The sequence below is a fragment of the Hydra viridissima genome, unplaced genomic scaffold, assembly GCF_058129835.1.
Source record: "Hydra viridissima isolate aposymbiotic clone 2 unplaced genomic scaffold, HvirCarnegie_v1 scaffold_11, whole genome shotgun sequence".
Taxonomy (NCBI): domain Eukaryota; kingdom Metazoa; phylum Cnidaria; class Hydrozoa; order Anthoathecata; family Hydridae; genus Hydra; species Hydra viridissima.
In genome coordinates this window covers 6313754-6338117 of record NW_028324310.1, presented here as the reverse complement: position 1 = coordinate 6338117, position 24364 = coordinate 6313754, and the positions used below count along the sequence as shown (strand labels likewise).

General features: G+C 28.5%; 1 protein-coding gene and 1 pseudogene across 2 annotated transcripts in view; one reads left to right on the top strand and one right to left on the bottom strand.

Annotated features, from left to right (window-relative positions):
* Window positions 1-3809: 3809 nt before the first annotated feature.
* Window positions 3810-24364, bottom strand: part of LOC145191234 (FERM, ARHGEF and pleckstrin domain-containing protein 1-like) — a 44526-nt gene continuing 23971 nt past the window's right edge. The window contains exons 15-30 of one of the 2 annotated variants that reach the window (XM_090066530.1): window positions 20244-20451; window positions 14393-14789; window positions 14149-14233; window positions 13964-14065; window positions 13736-13820; window positions 13283-13392; window positions 13114-13185; window positions 12815-12883; window positions 12549-12638; window positions 12007-12159; window positions 11812-11911; window positions 11371-11600; window positions 11044-11151; window positions 6956-7015; window positions 6783-6871; window positions 3810-4433 (exon numbers count right to left, since the gene is read on the bottom strand). In XM_090066530.1, coding sequence (XP_089922656.1) covers window positions 4343-4433; window positions 6783-6871; window positions 6956-7015; window positions 11044-11151; window positions 11371-11600; window positions 11812-11911; window positions 12007-12159; window positions 12549-12638; window positions 12815-12883; window positions 13114-13185; window positions 13283-13392; window positions 13736-13820; window positions 13964-14065; window positions 14149-14233; window positions 14393-14789; window positions 20244-20451 — 2049 coding nt within the window. In that variant the 3' untranslated portion in view covers window positions 3810-4342. Of the gene's footprint in view, window positions 4434-6782; window positions 6872-6955; window positions 7016-11043; window positions 11152-11370; window positions 11601-11811; window positions 11912-12006; window positions 12160-12548; window positions 12639-12814; window positions 12884-13113; window positions 13186-13282; window positions 13393-13735; window positions 13821-13963; window positions 14066-14148; window positions 14234-14392; window positions 14790-15367; window positions 15639-20243; window positions 20452-24364 lie in introns of those variants that run through there. The other variant, XM_090066531.1, reaches the window with a different exon arrangement.
* On the top strand, window positions 8323-9784 carry LOC149881920 (uncharacterized; annotated as a pseudogene).

Genomic DNA, 24364 nt, shown 5'->3' with positions numbered 1-24364 from the left:
AAGGAAGTGGAACTTTTTTACTTTTTCTAAAAATAGTTTTGGTTAAAATAATAGTACCGTATACAACTGAGTATTATTGTGTTCAATCTGTGAGCGGAAAATGAGTTTTCCTTTGTCTTAAGCATTTTTTTTAAAGTGTGTGCGTGCGCTGCCCAATCACATAGTGTTTTTGTGGTTAATTGCTCGTTTTAAGCGATCTTTTTTATATATAAAGAGAAAAAACATTTAATGGGACAATTATTCAAAGGAATTAATTGCCCATGGCTAGGAAAAGATCTACAAAAAAAAAATTATAATCTAAAAAAAATATAACAAATAGAATAACATAGTATTTAGTAAAAAGAGGAAAATGGCCTTTTATGCGTCAGGTAAAACGCCCTGTATATATTTAGTTTTAATATTTATGTTTTGTTTCAAAAGAAATAAACTTACCTAAAAGTTTTTAACACTAAATAATCGCAGGACGCTATGCCCCCCACATAAAAGGGCGTTTTTCTTCACCCAAAACTAGCTAACTCCAAATAAACTAGTTTTATTGATTGAGTTTTAAAATTTTTATAATTGGAATATTGTGGAATAAACTACCCACAAAACAAACATTTCTTTATTACAATCATACAAAAAATACAACTAATTTTTTTTAACTTTTATTGGAGCAAGATGTTCTTAAAGTCAAGTCCCTTGTGCATTTGTGAGACCTAGGTAAATCAATAATGTTGACTTTATGGACATCTTGCCCCACCCTATCCTAAACTTGAAAAAATAAGAAAGCAAAAGAAAATTTTTAATTACGTTTAGCAAGTTATACCCCGGATGTTAGGAAAGGTGTTCGAATATTCTATTTCCGGACTCTGATTAAGGCATCTATTGATCAAAATGTATTGGTAATATATTCTAATAAAACATGATAAAAAGTACTGTTAAAGAGTTTAATACTTGTGTCGCTTATCTTTTGTTCATAGTAAAGAATGAGAATTAATTTTATAGATGTGCTGCACATTTTAGATATGGGAAATTAAGATTGAATTAAACAAATTTTACACTGTCAAAAGTTTAACCGATGATTAAGTGTGAAGAAACGGGAAAAAACTCGACAATTCATCTTTTATTCATCAATTGTTTTTCTCTTTAATTTTTTTTTTTCTTTAATTATTCTCTACTACTGTAGCGCCTTGTAGCATCAAACAGTAGTTGATTATTACACAACTAAAAACGGTTTCATTTTTAATAGCGTACAACGTTAAAAAGCCCCCATTAAAATGTTTAATGGGGGCTTATCTAAATATTTGATTTTTCGCAAAAATTGTCCGATTCATATATTTTTCAGGAGATATAGTTGTAATGATTTGATTTTTCAACTTAGTAAAATTCGAATCGAAGCATAAAAGAATTCTTTGAAAAAATCAAAATTGACAATAAAATTCTGGAGCTACCCATTTATATATTATCAAAATTGATAATAAAAACAGGAAAATGTAAATAAATGGGTAGCTCCATTAAAGTCAATTTCTCTGATTAAGTTAATCATTTTTTTTTTTTAAAAAAAAAAAAAAAATTTCAAAAGAACGCTTAAATTTTTGAACTTCTTACAAAGGGAACAGTCGAGAGTTTCGAACTATTTAGTTACAAAATAGCACTAAATGCACTGTGTATCTTAGTGGACTTGTTTTACTCAATATGGTGACCAAGAGCACATTTCGTTAACAGAAAAAATAGAGAGTTATTAACATGATGCAGTAGAGTTTCTAAAGGAAAATAAAAACGCTTCGCTATATCAGTTTTTTTATATATAAAAAGTTACTTTAGAAAGAAACAAGAGACTTAAGGTAGACACTGGGGAAATGCCGACACATGAGGCAAATCTGACACCCTGCTCTGTAGTTGTGTTTTGTAAGTGAAGCGCTGTTGTATAGTGCTGCAACCTGGCGGACAACACTAAAACAAACGCTCAGTGAGTTTTATGCGAGTACGCCTACTGCTTGTTTTGCTATAGATAAATAACTAGTTTTTGAAGTTTTCAATGTTAAAACTGACTCCTGGATGAACTGAGGTAAGATTCTAATTGTTAGTATTACTAAAAAACCACTTAGCTAGCTAGAAAATATATAATAAAACCAACATTTTGGCATAGCCGTTTTAGGATTTGGAGCTAGCAGTAGTTTGTAAGGTTAGGTTTCCGCCAACTTGTTCCACCGGGGTAACGCCGACACACCACCATGAGGCAATGCCGACAGGTGTCGGTATTGCCCCATTATTTACAAAATATTTAAGGTGGTCCTTTACTATAAAAAAAATCGAAAAAATCATTTTTTCAAAAATTACAAATTCTGAAATTTCAAACATTCTACATTCCGAATATATACAAATCATCATAATATATTATATTTCAAATACTCTAAAATTGTAAGTTTTGTGACGAAGTTATAATTTTTTCTAAGCAACACCCTAGCAACAGATTTTTTATATTAAAAAAAAGCTATTTTAGAGTTTTTCGCCATTATACACTAGCTTTAAGAGACTATTAGAAACATTAGACCCAGTAACTGTTTCCTGTTTGCTTAACTTAAGAAAGTAAAGACTTCCAAAACCCTCCCAAAGCCCAACATTTTTCAAAGAAACTCTGGAATATTTGTCACCCCTTCTACCCTTGTCAACAGATAATAAAGATAACAGAAAGCAACACTCCATAATCATGACAGGCACCCCTTTGAAAGCAGTTTTGGAAGAAGCTAAAAAGAAAAAATAAATTAAAGATGTAAAAGCCAAGCTTAGACCAGAAAAACTTATGGACAACCCTAAGGTGATACCTAAACTTAAACTTAAACTCTTGAAGAATAGGTCTAGCAATCTTGGAAAAATCATAAAAAACTAAAATGAACAACCATCCTAAAAACAAGTCTGCAGCTAAAAGAAAAACAACGAAGAAGAGGTGTTGTAGACAGATTTCTTTTGAAGAATCAACTTCTGAGGAAGATATTGATGAAACTAAACTTTGTGATGGTGACGAGCTTGACGACGAGATTGATTTTTTTTTCAAAGCACACTGAGATGTGGTGAATATGGAAAAAAAACTGAACTTCAGTATCGTTGTGTCTATTGTGGAAAATGGGCACATGCAGATTGTAGCGGCTATGATTGCCCTGAAAACTATATTTGTGACTTTTGCCCTACTCATTAATCTTCGATTTGAAAAAGGTTTTTTTTGTATCTCAAAGAGTTAACCTGTCTTACTTTGTTATTATCAATTACATACTACGTTTATTTACTCTATGCAACAATAAAACATGTTTGGTAAAATAATTGTCTTATTAATTACTGTCGTTATTACCCCATAGTGGTGTCGCAATTACCCCGGTGGCTGGGGAAATGCCGACAATGACCTTAAATTACGAAAAACATTTATGTAACATTTGTAACGTAAATAATTTTAAAACATTACATATTAATTTGATGCAGAAAATTAGGACAAATCTTTAGGTTCTTTCACCAAAATTGTAACTAAACTAGAAAAAATTATAAAAATCAAATTGCATTAAGGTTTTGGCATTCCCCCGGTCTACCCTACTGTGTCATCAACTGTGTAAGAATTAAACACTTTTTATGGAGTGATAGCAACGTGCTATTTTTTCAAATACTGATATTAGATTTTGCATTTATGTTAGTTTAATTTATCGAAAAAATTTCTTCTTTCTAAAAAGATTTAAATTTGGTTGTTCATATGAACATTTTTCATGGTTGCAATAATGTAAAATCCATTTATTAATCATTTTTTCCTTTTCCAAAATTCTCGAAAAAACTTGACTAAAATATTCTCTCATTGAGCATGTGTACACTCTTGTATTCCTCTCTTTTATTTATTAACTCAAGTCTCAAATAAAAGGGAAAAATTAATGAACAAATATAACATAATGGACTTAAAAATATCAAATAAAGATATTTTACATATTTGTGAACACTATAAAAATAATAAAACAAATCGCGCGAGGAAACGAAATAAACCGACGATGAAAGAAAAAAAATAAAAATAAAAAACGTAAATTCCATCTAAAAATAACATATATAATTTTATAAATCTATAAATAACAATAGTTATCAAAATGCATAAAATGATTTTACCATATTCTCACAAGTTAAAATCGAGATTAGATATTGCCTTAAGACATATTCTCACAACTAAAATCGAGACTTATCTCGATTTTATATCTTAATATTGCCTTAGGACATGTTCACTTAAAAAAGTTTAAAACAGCGTAAAGTTTTAAAGCTTATTATAGAATAACCGAAAGAAAAATTATTATAAATATGTGTCATATAAAAATAAAAAATTTTGTAACATAAAACTTCAACTAGCCAGCATTGCCACACGGTTTTTTATTCTGGATTGCTTTGCAGTAATTGCATCTTTAGCACCCTTGCCAATTACTTCTATCCACCTATAATATATATACTTTAATGAGCCTTTAAATCGTATATAAACAATCAATTGCACAATAAAGAATAAATACACTTGAGTACTGCAATACAAAATAGATTAAAATGCACTATTAGACAACTTGATTTAAATCTGGTGATAGCTTGCAGATGCATTTATCTAAACTGTATGTACTTAGGTCGTTAGAAAAGTTCGTAGAACTCCCCTCTAAAAAAAAAAAGAAGAGTTTTTTTTAATTTTGTTTTATCAAATATTCAAAATAATGTACATCGTTATCTATACAAAGTTGCATCCTTTCAAGCCATTTGTCAAACGTTTTTTTATACTCTTCTTTGGGTATACTTTGAAGTAGCTTCGTTATGCGAGTTTTTTGTCTTTCGACGTCAGTATCGTCATCAAGATTTTTTTTTATCAAGTCGAATAGCCAATAATCGGATGGAGCTAAGTCTGGTGAGTATGGTGGGTGGCGAATTATTGTAATTCAAGCTTGGTTTAGACAATTTGTGACGGTTTCAGTCACATGGGGTCGAGCGTTATCATGGAGAAATTTGAAATTTTGAGTGCCTGTTTTAGGTCTTTGCTTATTTATTTCGCATATAAGAGGTTTCAAACAATTTTTTATATAATATTCGCTAGTAATGGTGTCTCCCTTTTCAACATAACCCAAATGAACAACACCTGTTGTTTTGAAGAAGATGTAGAACATGTTTTTCGGCTGAAACCTGTCGCATCTTACTATAGTTCTTGGACTTTCACCTTCACCGACCCAACTAGCGTTAGCCGACTTGTGTCCAACTTGTCTCAAATAAAACCACGACTCATCCCCTGTAATAATATCACATAGTCTCCATGGACCGTTTCTGAAAAGAGCTAAATTTTCCTTACATGCCTCAACTCTATTCTTGCGATTTTGATCGGTTAACTCGTGGGGTATCCAACGTGATGTTAATTTTCTTTTTTTAAGTGCGTTGTGAATGATTTCGTTGATTGTAAAGCGATTAATCGATGTCAGGGCTTCAATTATATCATGTGTTGCATGAGGATTTTCTTCAATAATGGCTCGCACACGTTCAATATTCTCAGCTGTATACGTGGTTTGAGGGTGCCCTGTGCGAGGATCATCTTCGAGACTCTCTCTACCATCTTTAAATAAAGTAGCCCACTTGGCAACTGTACTATATTTTGGAGCTTGGTCACCATGAACTAAAACCAACTCATCGGTTATGGCTTGTGCTGAAACTCCAAGTAGAGCACGGGTTTTAATATATGCTCGATATTCAAATTTATCCATTTTTAAATTTTTTCTTGAAAACGTATATAGTAAAATTTAAATAACTTTTTTAATAAACATTCAAAATACTTCAACAAGTACTTAAAATGTTCATAATTAAACGCAGTTTAAAATGATATATAAATATTTAATTATTTCCTGTCTCATTGTATCTTTATAGATGAAGTTCTACGAACTTTCCTAACGACCTAAGTATGTTAAAATCTGGTGATAGCTTACAGATGCATTCATTTAAACTAAATGTTAAAAACTTAAGTTAGAAATAACTTAAATATTTCTAAAGTAATTTTTTAATTGGTGTGATGTGATTGGTTTAAAATTTAAGAACTTTTTACCATTACTTTTTGCTGCGTCGATTGGAGTAATTATACAGTAAATTTTTATTACATCAAGGTTTTTAATTTAAAAAATTTGAAAATAAAAAAAAAATAATAATAAAAAAAAGGGAGAGATGTGGTTTCTTTTTGATATTTGGACTCAGAATTTGTTTTTAAAGAAAATCCTGGTTTTAAATTTCTTTTTAAAATTTTTAAATATTTGTATCAATATTTCCAGAAATAACAAATGATGAAATCATAACAACTGCATTTAGCAATTAGTTTCCTGATAGCCTCATGGATTCTCACTAAACTGTCTCTCGTTTCAAAAGTGTATGCACTGTTGAAACTTCAGTTCCTTTGGCAAAGCTCTAATAATTACTCATAACATGGCCAATATGGTATTTTTTAGTGTTAAGGGAGAAAGTCAGTACCGGTTCATAAACAGATCATTCCAATTATATCAGGTCTGGTAGTTTTTTAGAAGCTGTTCTTAGATAAGAGTCCTTCAGGGTCTTGGGGATAAATCACCTGCTATAGGTCCTCCTTTCTACCAACTCGAATCCCAACAACTTTTATGATAGCTAGTCTTCTATCCCTTTGATTTCAAGCGAGGAACCAATAAAACCTAACTATATGTTTATTTAACTCGATAGACAAACGATGCAAACAAACTTTAGTTTAAATTTAAATTATTTGAATAAGTAATTTGATTATTTTGACAAAAAAAAAAGGTGTTTACCTTTCATAAGCAAAATCTGTCTCAGCACGGAAGTAGTAAATACGGGTTTTAAATTGAAGTTGAAATGCAAACTCTTCATGAAGTTCACTCTAAAATTTTCAAAAGTTCTACAATATTAAACAAAGAAATTCACTGTTTTACTAAGAAACCTATATCTACAATTAAAAACTTACCTCAGCAGGCTTACAAAGTGTGTAACCAATCACTGGTAAACTAGCTAAAGGTGCTTCATCCTGTCAAAATAAATCTTTGATTTTATTGCCATTAAATTTTGTTTACACATACAAAATACTGTGAACCAGAGACCGCCAGCTTTTATGCCGTGTCACTCAACCAAAACCTTTATTATTAGTTTAGTATTAGTTTATATTGATCATTTAAAATGTTTTTTAAATCAAAATAGCGTGTTAACATTTTAAAAATGATAATCAAAAGCCTTGAATAAATGCTTAAAAAAGTTACTAAAAAATCGGAAAAAAAAAGTCGTCTTAATGACGACATAAATGAAATGGTAATGAAAAGCCTAAGTCTAATGCAAGAATAAAAAAAAAAACGAGCGTCTTCTATCAAGTGATACAAATAACTTTTACATATACTTATTTAAGAATCGGATACTGTAAAATTAATTAAAAAAAAAAAAATCAAAAAAAAGTTTACAATATTTTTTTCTAAAGATTGCATTTTAAGTTACATTTTTCTCAAAATTATATATTTTTTTATAAAATCATTCATTTGAAACAAGCCAGCCAGCCCGCTTTCCATATAAACAGGCCCTAAATCCAAAACAATTTTTTGGATTTAGGGCCTGTTTATATGGAAAGCGGGCTGGCTCGGCAAACGAGCCGTCGATATCTCGGCAAACGGGCAAACGTCGATATCTCGGCAAACGAGCCAGCCTGTTTGCCGAGATATCGACGTCATCAATATTTTAACTTAATTTTATTTTGCGTTTGTATGAATAAACGAGCTGGCCCGGATAGCGATACGGGCTAGTTCATTTATTCATATAAACGTCTTAATTAACAATTTTAATCATTAGCTAGTAGCAGCCATTTTTATTTATTAAATTTTATTTACATTTTTTTTAATAAATGAAAACGGCTGTTGCTAGCTGATCGACTGCTGTCTTTGAACAAAATGCCTTTTGCTGCTGCTACTTGGAATTTTTTGGAGCAAGGTCCAAGTATTTATAGATCTGATGAAACTGTATATATATCCTGGGTATTCCCTTGAAACTTATAATTACGCAACTGTAGTTTGCTCTAGTTGTAGAAGAAACTTTTACTTCATGAAGTCGGGAAATACATCCAGAGGGTACTGGGGAGAGAGAGTATTAAAGTTAATTCTCATATTTAAAAAACATTTTTTAGACTCATTAATTTTTTTAAAGTGTTATTTTAAAGTAAGCCTGTTAATCTCTAAAAAATTTCATGTTTTTTTTTTTTTTTTTTTTTGTTTAAAAAACTATACCGTTATTTATATTAAGTCATTGATTGTAATGAAGCATTTATCTGTATATAATTATGTATTTAAATACCACTTTTGAAGGTTGATTGGAAAATGCTGACCAGGAATTCAGCTTCAATGCTCCAAAGTAGTGAAACAGAGCCAATCATATCTTCTTCACCAGATAACTTAAAGCTCTGTGGAAAATGTTTCTCAATGTTAGCACCTGAACACACCCACAACTGTTCTTCTTCAGTTGCTGTAACAAACTTGATCTCTCTTGCCAAAAGTTTGGGAAGCATTCAAGCTGAACAAGTTGCTTCAGGTTTGTTAAAAGATAAGATGAAAGGTGACTGCATTCCAAAAGGAGCAACTTTTTCGTTATCAACAGTTACAACCAATGGGTTTCCACCTATTGGTTGTAACTGTTGTATGTCCTGCTAACAAGGCAAATCGAAGAACAGTAAAACAAGTATCTTTACAGGTTATAAAAAAACTTCAAGTAATATTGGAACTTTCTATTAACGAAACTAAATAATTAATATCTTCTCTTCGGAAAGGATTAGGGAATAAGACTGCTGTAGAACCTAATATTTTTGGCAAATTGAATGATCTTGAGGAATCCATATCACATTTTTATAATGTAGAAAAGGTAATTTATAAGTATTAATCACAAAAGTGCACTTTCAGAATGTTCTAACATTTTGTATGGATATATTTTATATGTAAAGAGAAAGAGATCCTCCGCCATGAATTTGTGATGGCTACACATACAAATATTGTAATTATATAATGTGTAACCATTATAAGTTAAGTAATTTTCTTTGTAAAAGTAAGCGCAGCTAATATTAAATTGATTAATATATAAATTAGAAATTATTGTTATCTTTTTTGTGTAATATGCATTTAATTTTTTTGTGTTAAAACTTTAATCCCTAACTTTTCCCAATCTGGAGATGCTTCAACAAGTTGTTGAATCTGAAGGAAAATCTATAGTGTCTAAATAAATAATTACATTACTTAAATATTTTTACAGATAGGTTTCCTAGACAGTGAAGATGGAAAAGTTTCAAAGGATTTTGTGTATGTTCAAGAGACATCATCTTTCATACTGGATTTAATAAATCAACATGCTCTAGACCTTCATTCAGCATTTGTACGAACTTCTATGGATGGTGGACAATCTTTTTTGAAAGTTATAATCAATGTCTTTGATGCAAATGAAAGTACAAAGTCTGCATTTTACATGAATAGTGGTGTTCAGTGTTGTCAAATTCTTGCAGTAGTTGCAGATATTCCTGATACAAACCATAACTTAAGAATAATATTAGAAAAACTCAAATTGCAAGATGTCAAGTTTTTTTGCAGCATTTGATTTAAAGTGTGCCAATGCTGTGTTTGGTCTGTCAGGCCATGCAGGAAAAAGAGCTTGCCTGTGGTATGAAGGGTTAAGAAATGAAGAATGTGGAAAACTAAGAACTCTTGGGAGTCTAGATTATTGGTATGAAAAACATGTTATGGAAAATAACTCCAAGAAATCTACATGCAACATATGAATGTGATATATCCAAAGATTCTCTACCTAGAGGAAAATCCAGGTACTCTAATTCAGTATTTAGTACCACCTCCTGAATTGCATCTTTGATTGGAGATGTATCTACTTTAGGATGTCTCCTTATGGATATTTGGCATGAATTTGATGACGGGCTGAAAAGTAAAAATGTTCTTTAGAGAGGGTACCGAGGTGGAGGTTGGGATGGAATTAATTTCAACAAGATCTTGAAAAACCTGGATGAACTTGATAAAGTTGTTTGACCTCAGGTTCCTCAATTTAGACCTATAGTTCAGTGCATGAAAGACTTTAGAAAAGCAAAGGGTTCTTGTTTTGGTCGAACTCTTGAGTCAGGTTATAAGTTAGCATTTGCTAAATTAAAAAAATCCTTCCTATCTACCCACGATCTTGCACAGGTTCTACGGAAAAAAATTTCAGTAAGTTGGAAGTTTCACATTTTGCTGTGTCATGTTCAGCCCTTTGTTGAATACCATAACTGTGGCCTATACAAGTTTGCTGAACAGTGTGGAGAAGCTATTTGTTCTAAATTTAAGCCTACATGGAGTAGATTTAAACATAAAGAAGAGCATACTCGACATGGAGAGCAACTGCTATCCTCTGTAGTTGATTTTAATGGAAGAAGAATTTAACACTAACTTTGATATGCAGCCCTAGAAACAAAAAAAAGTCAAGGACAGTGACTATAATCCTGTCAAAACAGCTATTTTCATAGCCACAAAAAATTTTTTAAAAACATTACAAATGGCTTGTTTTTTAATATCTCAAAAGCTCTAATTCACAAGAACAACTTTCATTTTAGGCATGTATGTTTTTATAGTGTGCTACAAGATTAAGCGAAAAGTTAGGGGACCGGGAAAAAAAAATCAATTTGCTCCTATAACATGTTTGAAAAGCTTTTTCAAATCCAATTAAAAAGGTTGCTAATAGTAACACCTACAATAGAATCTTGAAATAGTTTAGCAAACAACAAATGATTTTGATGGAAGAAGTGTTTAATTTTGTTATGATAAATATACAAGATAAATGTATGTAAAAACTTAAAAATTGATTTTTCCACCCTTAGCACCCAAACCAGATTTTAAAAATATTTTTAGATAACCATATACATTAATACTAAACTAAAAATAAAGGTTTGGATCAAGTGACATGACATAAAACCTGGTGGTCTCTCTGGTTCACAGTGAAAATGTTATCAGCTGCTAATAAAAATCTATACATTTCCTCTGTAAAGAATAAACCAACCTCATGTGTCTTGAAAAAATATAAACAAAAATTGGTGAATACGACCCATAGCCTCTGCCATTTGCTTGAATTCTTGAGCCTCCTAAGAAGGATACCACTCAAACTATTCTAAAAAAAAAAATCGTCAATATGCATCAGCTGAAAAATAAAAATGAAAAATAGTTAAACATTGCCAGGATTAAAATTTTATATTGAAGATAATGAAACCAGATCTGGTGAAGCCTATAATTAAATACATCAAATATACAAGATCTTCCTCCTTTTTTAAACAACTTCAAATCATTAAATAGTTAAAGATTATACCAGAGTCACAACTAGGTAACAAACCTGAATTGAAAGAGTATAGTCATGCATACTAATACTCATATTCCTATGCCAGCATACATGGCGAGTAGATAGCACTTTTGAACGAAAGCGATCAGGAGATGTGGATTGCTGAGCAACAGAAAAAGATCCCTCATCATCTGAATCTGCTTCCAGTGATAATTTATGAATTATTGGAGGTTGAGGATAAATTTTCTGCCAATGAATCTGACGATCACTTATTGGTATTAGTACTAAAAAAGTGATTTTTAAATCTGTAATTAAGCTTTAAACTAAAAAATAAACCATGTTTGTAATCCAAAAACTTTATACTAAACGAAACTTTGATTTTTATATCCAGAGAAATATTTATTTTTCCAAGATAAGTCTTGTCAATGAGAAGTTACTTAATGATACACACTCATAAAACTTTCCTGTCTTTTAAATAATTCTCTTTAAACTTACACAAGTTTTCTAGTTCTCTTTTACATCTTAGACATTTGATATCTTGTACAGAGCTATGAATGTAATCAGCTTTCTTGGCCTTGCACTCACTGCATATATTCTAAAAGAAATACAAAGTGCAAGTTAATATAGTAACTTCAAAAAAGAACAACTAAAAATAAAAAAGTTTAAAAAAAAAAAGAAAAGAAAAAGAACTTTTAGCAAGTCTTGTTGTATAGCTTCATTTAAATCTTCCATCCATTTTTGGCGTTCGTCAGGCGATTTTGCTGCAACAACAAAAGAGTTTTCTTTGTACACACTCAAGGTGAAAGCATATAAACCATGCCACTCAATTCCACCTTCTTCCACCTGTTGAATCAAAAACAAAAATAATAAAACATTATTCTATAGAATTTTATTAGACTTTAAAAAAAATTGTGCTTGTAAAGTTAAGATAAAAATTTAAGACATGAGCTTATGATGTTATGTGACAAAAACAAATAAGTAAAAAACTTGAAACATAACATTTTCATCTACTGCCAAACTGGTGCAAACTTCTGCAACATTTTATTTTGTTATTAGTTTCATCAGAAAGAATGGTACATAACACCTTTATTTGTGTAAAAAGGCAAATTTGTTCAAATATGCGACAACATATTTGTCAAAAGCACTAAACATCAAAGTCTTCAATAATTTTAAACAATTCATACTTTGGTTAAACATTCCTTTACTTTGGTAAATTTATTTCTTTAACTTACCTTTAATGACCATAAAGGAATATAGGCTCTTGCTTTAAATTGATTTGAAGCTGTTAAACCTTGACTTGTATACAACAAAATGTCGGAAAACTTAAGAAAAAGAGAATGAAAAAATAATGCAATATATCAAAAAGGCATGTAATATGTAAGAAATGTGAAATGTAAGAAAAATGTCTAAGAAATATATCATGTAGCATGTGGTATAAAATGGATAGATCAAACTTATTACCGTAAATCAACTAAAAAAAAAATATTTAATTGCTCACTAGAAAAAACATCCTTGGCTGTGGACCCTTACGACATACTTTATGTAAACATCCTTCCCGAACAAATATCTGAAATTGCAGATTAATATTGTACTTTCTTAGAAAACAGCTATTAAAAAAAACAAAAAACTTTCATGAAACATGAAAGTTTTCAGTTATTAACTCAAACAAAGCTATCAAACTATTATGGAGAAATGTACATTTTATATAACTGATATCTTCATTTTAGCCAATAGTATTACTATTTTATTAACTTTTATACTTGTAATAAAAATTTATGCGATGTAAAAAATAAATACCCTTTCAGAACAAACCAAGCCATCAATACCAACCAAGTCCTTTTCTAGTTCAACTAATTTATGTAGATTTTCCTACAAACAGGTATAAGTGCTAACATAGGAAAAGTAAATAGGAGAGTAAATGAAAGATAAAAACATATGCATAATACTTTATTTTATTAAAACTTACAAGTGTCTTTATACATCTCTCAACTCGATTCCAAGTAAACATAACTTCTTCATATGAGACTTTGATATCAATAGCATCAGGATAAAATGTACCATACTCCTTAGTAAGGCCTAAATTTCAGAAATAACTACAAAAAAGGATTCAGTTAATTTGGAAATAAAAAAAAATTAATATTTGATAGTTTTATTACATAATAATATAAAAATTAATTTTTATTTATGAGATGATACATTTTGCAGTAACAATAAGAAATCTTTTTTTTTTTTTTTAAAAAAAAAAAAAGAAAAAATATTAAATATTAAAAGAAGGGGGTTAAAAAAAATTGATTTTTGTAAACAGATAAACTTTTTAAAATCAGAATGACCTTTATGAACACACAACTGTTAAAAGCTTTAACATCCTCTTTTTTACTAAAATAGATAAACTTAACATGTTGATTGAAATAAGACATACGTTCTAAAATGTTTTTGTAGTAGAGCAGCCTTTGTGCTGGTTTAAGCAAAAATGAGTTTATTGACAAGTAGCATACTTTAGTAAGCTAAATAAAAATAAGCAAAATAGAAATATATTTTAAAATATTGTTGTAAAAGCCCCAAAATCAAAAAATTATTTATATTTTTTTTCAAAACAAAACTGTTAATTGAAAGAAGATAAAATAAATAGTGGAGTTTTGAATCTTACTTCGAATTCTTTGCATGCTTTTTCAAATACTTGGGAAGTCTTAATCTGTTCTTTTAGTGCAAGTAGAATATCACCATAATTCTCAATATGACTTTCATAGAGCTGGAAAGAAAATTAGTAAAACCTTTCAAAACATCAATTTTTAATAATAATGTTAGGTAATTATTAAAGTCAAAATCACCCACCTTAATTTGTCTCATGTTTTTATGCATAATATCTCCAAAGTTTTGAATCATTTCACGAGATGAATCATTGGTTGACAAACTCTCCCTGAAAAACAAACCACAAAGCAAAAAAAAGCTGAAATAATTATCAGATTTTACCACCTTTCATAATATTTACTTTGTATCATAAGCTATATGTAAACCAAGTCATTTTAAAGAAACAGCATTAGTTAATTTAAAATGAAAGCTTTTGGGAATTACCTACCATAAAACCATTCTTTCTTCTAGCTCTTCAAGTAATGAACAATGAAAATCGTAAAACGGGTCAATATTATCAAAAAGAAAATTCATAACTTTGGTAGGTAGAAAGCTTCTTTCAGCAACATTTCGGAATGATACAGTTAAAAGTTCAAGATCTTTCACATAAGTGCGCTCTGTCAGTAATATTTCTTTAGCAATGTTGTAAATTCTCCAAGAATTTTTAAGCTTGTGCAGATCTCTAAGACAATCTTTTTTATGAATACTGGTAACACTGCTTGAAGAACTTCGAGGAAGAGATAAATCATCTTCAAAAACACTTTCTTCTTCCTCAACTGTTAATGCAGATGCATCAGAATCAGAATCATAACTTTGAGTTTGTGAACATAATTGAAGATAGTGAGCTAAAACATAATCTTATGCTATTATTTAAAAAAATTTATTAACATAAACTTTAACAAGAATTCATTTAAAAATATTTGAAACTGTTAACTGTATTTAACACTTCTTAAAAGGATACAACTCCTTTCATATTTCTAAAAACCATAAAGAAAATTTTGTTTTTTGTATCATTAAAATACTTAAAATGTGATGATAAAGTTTAGGAATAGACAAAAACAAAAATAAGAGAGACAAATTAATATAATCCCTTTTTATTGATACTGTAATTAAAGAATAAATTAGAGTTAAACAAAAATAATTACCATTGCCTAAATGCTCACTTTCAAAGTATAAACAAAAAAAAAGTATAAACAAAATAAAACATGTAATATAATTAAAATCATATAATATAATTAAAACTCAGTGAAATTAAACTTTGAAAAACTTTGGACAATGTTTACTTTCTATTTAAAGTATATAATTGATTGATATTTGCTTTAAATTAATATCTTTAAAATATATTTAAAAAATTTTTATACAATATTATATAATAAATAATGACTCTTAAAAGCTCATAACAACACAAGCACTTATTTTAAAGCAACATAAAGTAAAAAGATTTTTAAAAAGAGATTTATGAAAATCTATAAAAACATTACTATAATAACATTAGTTGCAATAAGCTGAAATAACAACAACAAAAAACAATATGAAACACCATTTGACTCCAATCTGTCTTCCCATATTTACCATTTTTACAATTTCGTGTTGACCAACTGAGACCTTTCTCTTATTACTCGCAAGATAAATGAGAAATGAGATGAAGGGCTACAGCGCTGGGGTATTATCTCCATAATGGAGATATGATTTTCCTACAAAAACAAGAATAAAGGTCTCAGTTAGGTGTCGAGGTTTGTTATAAAGGAAAAAAATTAATTTCAAGAACTTTTCTTGGAAGTTACCAAACATATTTAACTTGTAAAAAAAATATAAGTTTAAAAAGTTTAAAACTTGGAGAATAACTTTAAATGTTAGATTTTTGCAATCACACAGCTCACACCACATCACACAGCTCACATCACATCACACAGCTCAATAAAGAAAAACTCGTCCTTTGAATTTAATATCAAAACCACATTTATCAATTTCAGATAAAAAAAAAAAAAAAAGAAATATTTAAAAAATTGCATTAGTCACCATATACTAAAAAAGAATGCCAATATAATTACTAAATATTGAAACTAATATAATTACTTTATATTATTCTATTTATGATTTGTAAAAAAATTTGAAAACAAATTCTTGAAAAGGATAGCTTTTATTAAAGCAACTTATTTTCATAATATGATTTAGTATTTCCATCAAACTTATATAATATGACCTTTTTATTATATATGACTTTAACATGTCGTGCATCTGATCTTTTCTATTATAAATCTTATATATCTGATCTAATGGTTCTGAGATGAAGACAAAAAACTTTATTGCTTTTTCAGCCAAAATTGATTAAAAATATTAGTTACATAAATGCAGTTAGAAATATTTGCAAATCAATGTGCTTTAACTTACATTTTGAAACTGGCAGACTCTATTGAATATTTATTTGAAATTTAAAAAAGGTTCATGGTTTCTGCTGTTGTGTATAACAAATTTTATAGGCCATTTAATGTACAGAATGGCAATAATAAACTAAAAAAACCAAAGTTGAGGGTAGCATAAGGAGAATTGATTGCAATATGCAAAAATTAAAGAAAACATTTTTTAGTGAGAAGTCAGTAAAATTTAGGGATAAAAAGAACTTTAACTTTAACATTTGGATGGAATAATATTATTACATTAAATGAGGGCAAACACTGGCAGACCAGCCATAGTTTTTAGTGGCATCTGTTTCAATGGAAGGTCGAAATTTATTTTTTGTTTAATAAAACTTAATCAAATGCAATTTATTTTTTTAACTTAATCAAATGCAATTTATTTTTTTAACTTAAAGATGAATTTAGAAGATTACACAAATGTTTTGAGGAGTATATTGATTATTTATGGATAGAATTTGATTGGCTTTTTATTCAAGTAAATAATACTTCCATCTTTTTTTCCGTCCTTTTAAACAATGCTTTCATCCATTTTATCCATGCTTTGTAGCACACAAAATAGTGGTTTGCTAAAAAAATATCACTTTAGTGGGCTGTCCAGCTTTAAGTTTAGATTTAAAACTAATTGAATTTTTTTGGAGAATACTTGTTAGACATAAAAGATTAAGCAGCAGTTCTAAAGAATCAAAGAATTAAAACCCACAACTTCTGACTTACTGAATCACTAAAATTTGTAGAACAATTAAGTACAGAGTACTAAATTTTATCATTTCAAATTTGTTTGACTTTATAAATATCTTCTTCTTATAAACTGATTATTGAAAATTTCTTTTTTCATTTATCATACTCACTGGCAAACATATCATACTCATTAAAATCTAGTTGAGCATTAGTTATTACTCTCTTTACAAATAACACATCTTTTTGGTCTGCTGAAATGTAGAAATAGCTTATCTAGCACAGTATGTAATCTTATCTTAGTAAGTTTTCCTCTTCAAGAAGTATCTACCTATAAATGAATTCTTTCAATACATATATTTGAAAAACAATATCTTCATTAAACCAATCATTCTGAAGCCTTATGAATAGAAGGTTATCTGATCCACATTATGAAGTATCTTTAAAACATTTTTAATATGCTATTTATAGATATGATGCCTGCAAGGAAAATATAAATCAGGTATTTGAAAAAGTTCATTTAGACTAGTACAAACTAGTTTCTTTGTGCCAGTACTTGAAGCTGTAGTATTGAATGTAAAAGTTAAAAATGCAGTATCAAAAACCATACTAAAAATTTCCTCTTTTAGCTGATATAATTTCATAAGGTTTGTTATTACTTCATCCTTCTCTTGTGGAACAACCACAAGGGTGTATTCTTTGAGAGTATTTTTGTTACATAATTCGTCTTTTAAACATTCACTCAACACAATTTTTTAACACTTACTGCCCCTTGTCAATTTTTCTCTTTCGGTAAATTCTTGAACAACTTTACCATCAAAGTGAAGTATCATTGGGGATCCTGTCATATCTTTAATTGAATCTTTAGCTTTAGTTACTGTTTTTTGTATTACCTTTTTCAAATTCTTAGGATATTTGATTTAGAAAACTTTTTAGCATGGAATCCAGTATTTCCATCACTTGCAAAAGAATATTACTTTTGGTCCTGACACTAACATGATTTTTTTTAGAAATAAGAGTAATGTCTTTAATAATTTGTCCTTGTGGCTTCACTGTATACCTGCATCCTTTTACAAATCATCACCCTCCTTTTACTGTATTATATACTTTTTTGTTCACTTTTATCTATCTTTTCACAAACCAGAAGTACTCTATCACAATTTGGATCCTTTAAGCAATTTGCAGTTTCTTTTCACTTTATAAACTGTACTACAACTATTGATAATTTAAATATTCAGATACATATGAATTTAGAAAAAAGGTTGATATGAATATCTTTAAGATTGAGATCCACAGACCCTCAAAAATGGGATTATTAGGTCTAAAAATGGAACACCTGTAAATACCTTATACATCTTATATACCAGTTTATAAGTCAAGACTTTTTGCTGTTTAGAATGGATCAAAAACATTCTTTAAGAATTTAAAAGACAAAAATATTAATCAGTGGAAAATACATCTCCACTTAAATATTTTTAAAAATATTAAACTATTCTTTCCAATTAAAAAAAAACAAGTTGAGTTATATAAATAACTGCATTTTTGTTTATCAAGGAGAATAGTTTTTCATAACAAATTAAAATAGTAAAACAAGAAGACAAAAATAAAAAGTCTAGTGACCAAAAAGCAAGGTCAAAGTAATGCTGTCATAGTTATATTGTCCATACCACATTAGAACTGTTGCAAGTCCTAAAAATTTTAAATATAAGTTTAATAATAGTTAATGAAAAATTATGACTAGCTTTTTTATCAAAGTAGAGCATTGGTGAAATAGCATTTATACATTTAACTTATCTAACATACAGTAGCTAATTAAAATGACATTATTTTAAGCAACATCAGTAGCAAAGCATTTAAAGAACTATTTAAAATTTAGAAACATTTTGCAAAATTTGATGTTAATTTATTTGATGATAAAAACTTAATGGTAAAAACTTTAATTCTAATATCACATTAAAAGTGCTCAATACAAAATGTTTGAGCACTTTTTAAGGTATTAGAATAGAATAATCAATATATTTAAATCATTAGTTTAAATGGATGCATTGAAAAATATTGTTTAAACACATTGAAATTTTAATTCAGTAAAGTATTGCAAGACGCTCATTTGTCAACTCTTTAAAATAGTGTTTTACTTATTTTGCTCTGTTTAAATCCATTTTGGTATCTGTTTACTCCAGACATCAATATTTCTAATGATGTGTTTTTGCAAATATTTACTAGTTTTGGGTGTTCAATTACTACATAGAATATATACATACATATTCAAAATCTCCAAACTAAGATAGATTATTTATTTACTAAGAAGGAACTAACCAAAATTTTATACCAAGTTAGACTAAATATATTTTTATCTTTAGCTTCCATAAATGATTTATGATATTGAAATTCTTTTTGATAACATTCTTTTATTACTCTTCACTTTTTCTGTAAAGTTGCTCTTTATTTAAGAATTTTATAATATTGAAAAAGCTTAACTTCTTTAAAAACTTAAACCAGAAATTATTTATGAGTTATTTCTTGTAAAATAGAAACGCAGACATCATACAATCATGAGTTAAGATAAAGTTAACAATCATGACAACCTCAAAACAGTAACTAAAAATTCTGTAGCCTTACCTTTCTATTTTTCTTGTTAAAAAATAACACAAAATCTTACTATGTATAAATGAAACAATTATTATGATCATATAAGAAAACAATTGAGAAACTGAAGAAGTTAAATTTTTTCTTTAAAAGTTTTTTTATGGTGAAGTTAAAAACTACAAAATATGAGTTTCAACAAATAAAAATGTAACAATATTTAGCTGATTGTAATATTTATATAAGCACTTTAATAGAAGCACTTTTATAGAAGCACTTTTAACTATTTAAATTTCAAGTAGATTGCTTTCAAATGTCATAATTATGTTTGGACTCATTTGCTAAGAAAAATAGTTTTTAACTGAAACTAGAAATTTAAAAATCCAAACTTCTAAAAGTTTCATGAGCAACATATATGTTTGAAATTTTGATCAAATTATGTTCATATTTAAGTTAAGATATTTAAGAGTTTACATTTCAATAAAAAATAAGTTTTTATTTTTATTTGCTCAAAGTTATCATATACTTTAAATACACTTAAACAAAAATTGTGTTTTACGGCAGCCAACCTTCAACATCGCTACAATAAAACTTTTAAAAAAAAAACTCCTTTAAATGAGTTACCTTGAATTTTATTTTTCAAATGAGTATCAACCTCCATATCAACTTTTTGATGTAAACTTTTATCAGCATCTACATAGGAATATTCAGACTCACAGACAGAATGTATCTGACTAACTTCAACATCTATTGCTTCATTAGTAAAGTCATCTGGTGTGATTGACGAAATATTATACTGCCAGTGATTCGATGACTTTGAAAAAACTGACTCCTATTAAAAGTAAAACAACTTTATATTTTTAGCAAAATTGAAAACCTAATCAAAAATGACTATACCATTTGTATCTATTTACATAACAGTTGCAACTGGAATACATTTATTTAGGTAATTAATGAATGTTACCATTTTAAAGGTAATTAAACTTATTTTACTGATAGTGTAAATTTTAAATAATTTTAACAAAAAATAGTAACAATGATAAAAAAAAATTATCATTTAATTTTTGAAGTGAAGTATTATCATTTAACTTTTGTTATTGTCATCAATTATTATTATTAACTTTTTAAGACTACTAATACCTGAAAAGAAAACAATGTGCACACCTAAAAGATATTAGTTAATGTGAATACCTAAAAAATATAAATTAATGTGCACACCTAAAAGATATAAATTAATGTTCACACCTAAAAAGTATAAATCAGTACAAATTAACGAACACATGCTTACATGAGGATCATTCAATGGCAAGTAATTTAATTGCCCTACATGGACCAAATAAAATTTTGAAAAAACTTAGTGATATCATTTTTACATAGAAATTGAACAAATCCTCAAAACTTCAATGTTTCTTTTTGAGGAATGTTTAAAAGTATAATCCTTGTTTTTTTAGATACTCTTTAAAAATTTCTAGATCTTTTTATTTTTAAACAGATTGTCCTGAGACTTTCAAGTTTTATCAAGTACATCATCTCAGTTAATACTTTCAGAAAAAAATCGATAATTTTTACTTAAATATTCAAAATTGCACTTCCTTTAAGGATTGATACCAGTAAATTTAATTTCTTCATAGCAACAAATTAAAAAGAAACTTGTTTTTATACCAATAAATTTAAATTTTATAACTGAAATTTTTAAACTTCTTTTTACCTGAACAAATTTAATATTCAAATAAGTACAGTATATTTTCTATAGGATTGTATCTAAGTGATTATTCAGAAAAATTTCTTGTTTTACTTTATTGGTACTGTATATATTGGTATTGTAATACTAATATATATTTGATTTGAGTAAGTATTAGTAAAGTTATTCAATATTAAAGTTTACCTACTAAAATCGACAAGACTTTCTTGACAACCTGATAAAAATTGTCCCTCTAAAGTGATTGCATAGTATAATTTACCCAAAAAAAATGATAACTTGTAACAGAAGGAAGAAATTCAAATTTTATTGAAAACATAATTGTGCAAAAGTCTATAAACAAATGAAAAAGTTCAAAAGAGATATTATTTCTAATTCCTCTGCATTTTTTCATCACAGCACATCAGTATTTTGTTGGATAGCCTCTAGATATTAATATTACTTGACAACGATGAGGCATAGAGTCATAAGTTGATAAGAATATCTATGGGGATATTTGACCAACAATCTGAAAGCATCTTGAATAAATCATTTTTATTGGTAATTTTTTCCCCTTCAATTTATGATCAATGTTCCTAAAGATGTTCTATTGGATGTAAATCTGGGCTTTAAGAATGCCAGTCCAAAAGTGGAATTTGTTTCAAATTTAAAAAATTTTTGATAGAATTTGCATGATGCTTTGAATCATTGTCTTGCTGGAAAATCCAACCATGAGGTATTTTGTTCTTTCTATGTGGCAGCATAACATTCTTGATTATATCTAAATATACATTCTGATACATTATGTATTTGATGCCATGAAGTTGACCAATGACTGAAAGATCCCCAAATCATTATATTGCCACTACCATATTTAACTATTGATATTTGATACTTAGAAGCAAATTTTTCACCTTTCAGATGTCTTACGTACTTGATACCATTGCTACCAAACATGTAAAACTTTCATTCGTCACTGAATAAGACTTTTGACCATTCTTTTGAAGTCCAATGCAAATGATCTTTTGCAAATTTTATTTGTACTAAGCAATTATTTAATATTAACAGTTTCTTGGCAGGACAACAACCAAACAAATTATGTTAATGCAGGCAACATTTTTTATTATCTACGCTGAACTTATTACCATAATTCTTGCCCAAAATACCATTTAATTCTAAAGCACTTTTGCCAGAATCTTGTTTTGATTGTCTTACCAATATTCCGTCTTGATTTTCTGTCATTATATTTGATCTGCCTGGATGATCCTTGTTTTCAAGTGTCTTACAGTCTCTATATCTCTTAACTAGTACACTAATTGTTGACTTAACCACATCACAAAGCTAAGAAATTTACTTGTAAGGAATCTCCTTCTCAACAGCACATATTATCAAATTTTTCTTTTATAGTGTCAATTCCTTAGAATTTCCCATTATTTTTTTAATTCAATTTAAGTTAAATATTATCCTGTAAATTAATTGCAATATTAATATGCTTTTTTAAATGAAATTTTGACTTTTTTAACGGGGCATGGAACTGTTTATAAACTTTTGCACAATTATGCTTTCAATGAAACTTGAATTTCTTCTTTCTGTTACTAGTTATCATTTTTTGAGTAAATTATTTTAGAGGAACAATTGTTAAAAATTCCATTCATTTTCAGTGTAAAAGCAAAAAGTTATGACAAAAGCTAGAAAAACTTAGCTGTTTATAACCTTTTGCATGCTACTCTATACATACATACACACATACATACATACATACATACATACATACATACATACATACATACATACATACATACATACATACATACATACATACATACATACATACATACATACATACATACATACATACATACATACAGTAATGTGCAAAAGTAACCGGACAAGCGCATAACTTGAGATAACTTTTGAATGAAAAGTCCAATTTCTTTCAAATTTTCACTGGAATGTCAAAAAATTGATTACAATTCTTAAAACAAATCAAGTCGCCCATCTTTAAAAGAAGAATGAAGTCCAATTATGACTGAATCACTACATTGTATTACTTTGCAGACAGGTAGCTGCTCCATTCAACAAATTGCAGATGATACTAAAATCCCTAAAACATCCATTCATCACATCCTCTGCAAAAAGCTTCAAATATTTAACCATGCTACAGGAGTTGAAAGCAGAAGACTTACCAAATTCACTCCATTTTGCAAATTGGTTGCTTCAAAACAAGGAACTTTTGGACTCTAAATTATGGACTGATGAATGCCACTTCTATGTCAATGGTAAAAAAAATGTAAAGAACTGCATTATATGGTCTAGAGAAAATGCTTCTTACACAATGCCATGCGCATTTGAAGAAAGTCACTGTTTGAATGGGTGTTTCCAAGACATTTAATGATGAATCTAAGTTTATGTTATTTGTTGTGACCATTTGGAAACTGTTGTGCAAGAAAATGGACGCTAATTCGAGCATCTACTATAAACTACAAAAAATATTCCTAATGTAGTTGTGTTTTTGAAGTAAAATTTACTGTAGCTTGGTTTTTTTTCTTTTTGCTAACTTATGTTAAAATTGTGCATTACTTTTCTAACACCTTGTATATCATGCATTTTTATCTAGTTTTAGAGGTGAACAACTGAGACAAACTTAAATTAGTACAGAGAGACTACTTGCTCTGTGGTCTTTTTTTCCATTTGTATCACTATATAAATTGTTTATGATCTTTGCATCATTTTGAAAGCAATATTTTTCTACAATCTAAGTGATTCTGAAAAAAATTAAAAAATGGTTTAAATCATTTTGCAAAAAAAACAAGTCATTGATTGATTGAAGAAAATCATTTAAAATACAAATACACAAAACCTTCCCATATATTTTTATGATAGCCGCAAGTAAGTTGATAATGTTTAACTTTACTAAGAAAACCCAAAAGTTCTTGAACATTTTAAGATACTTTTTCAAAACATCTAATATTCTTGAGCCTGGTAAATTATAGTTTATAAATAGGTATGTTGAAAGTTTTCACAATACAACCAGGAAAGACTTTAGAAAATGTAACTGCATATTTCT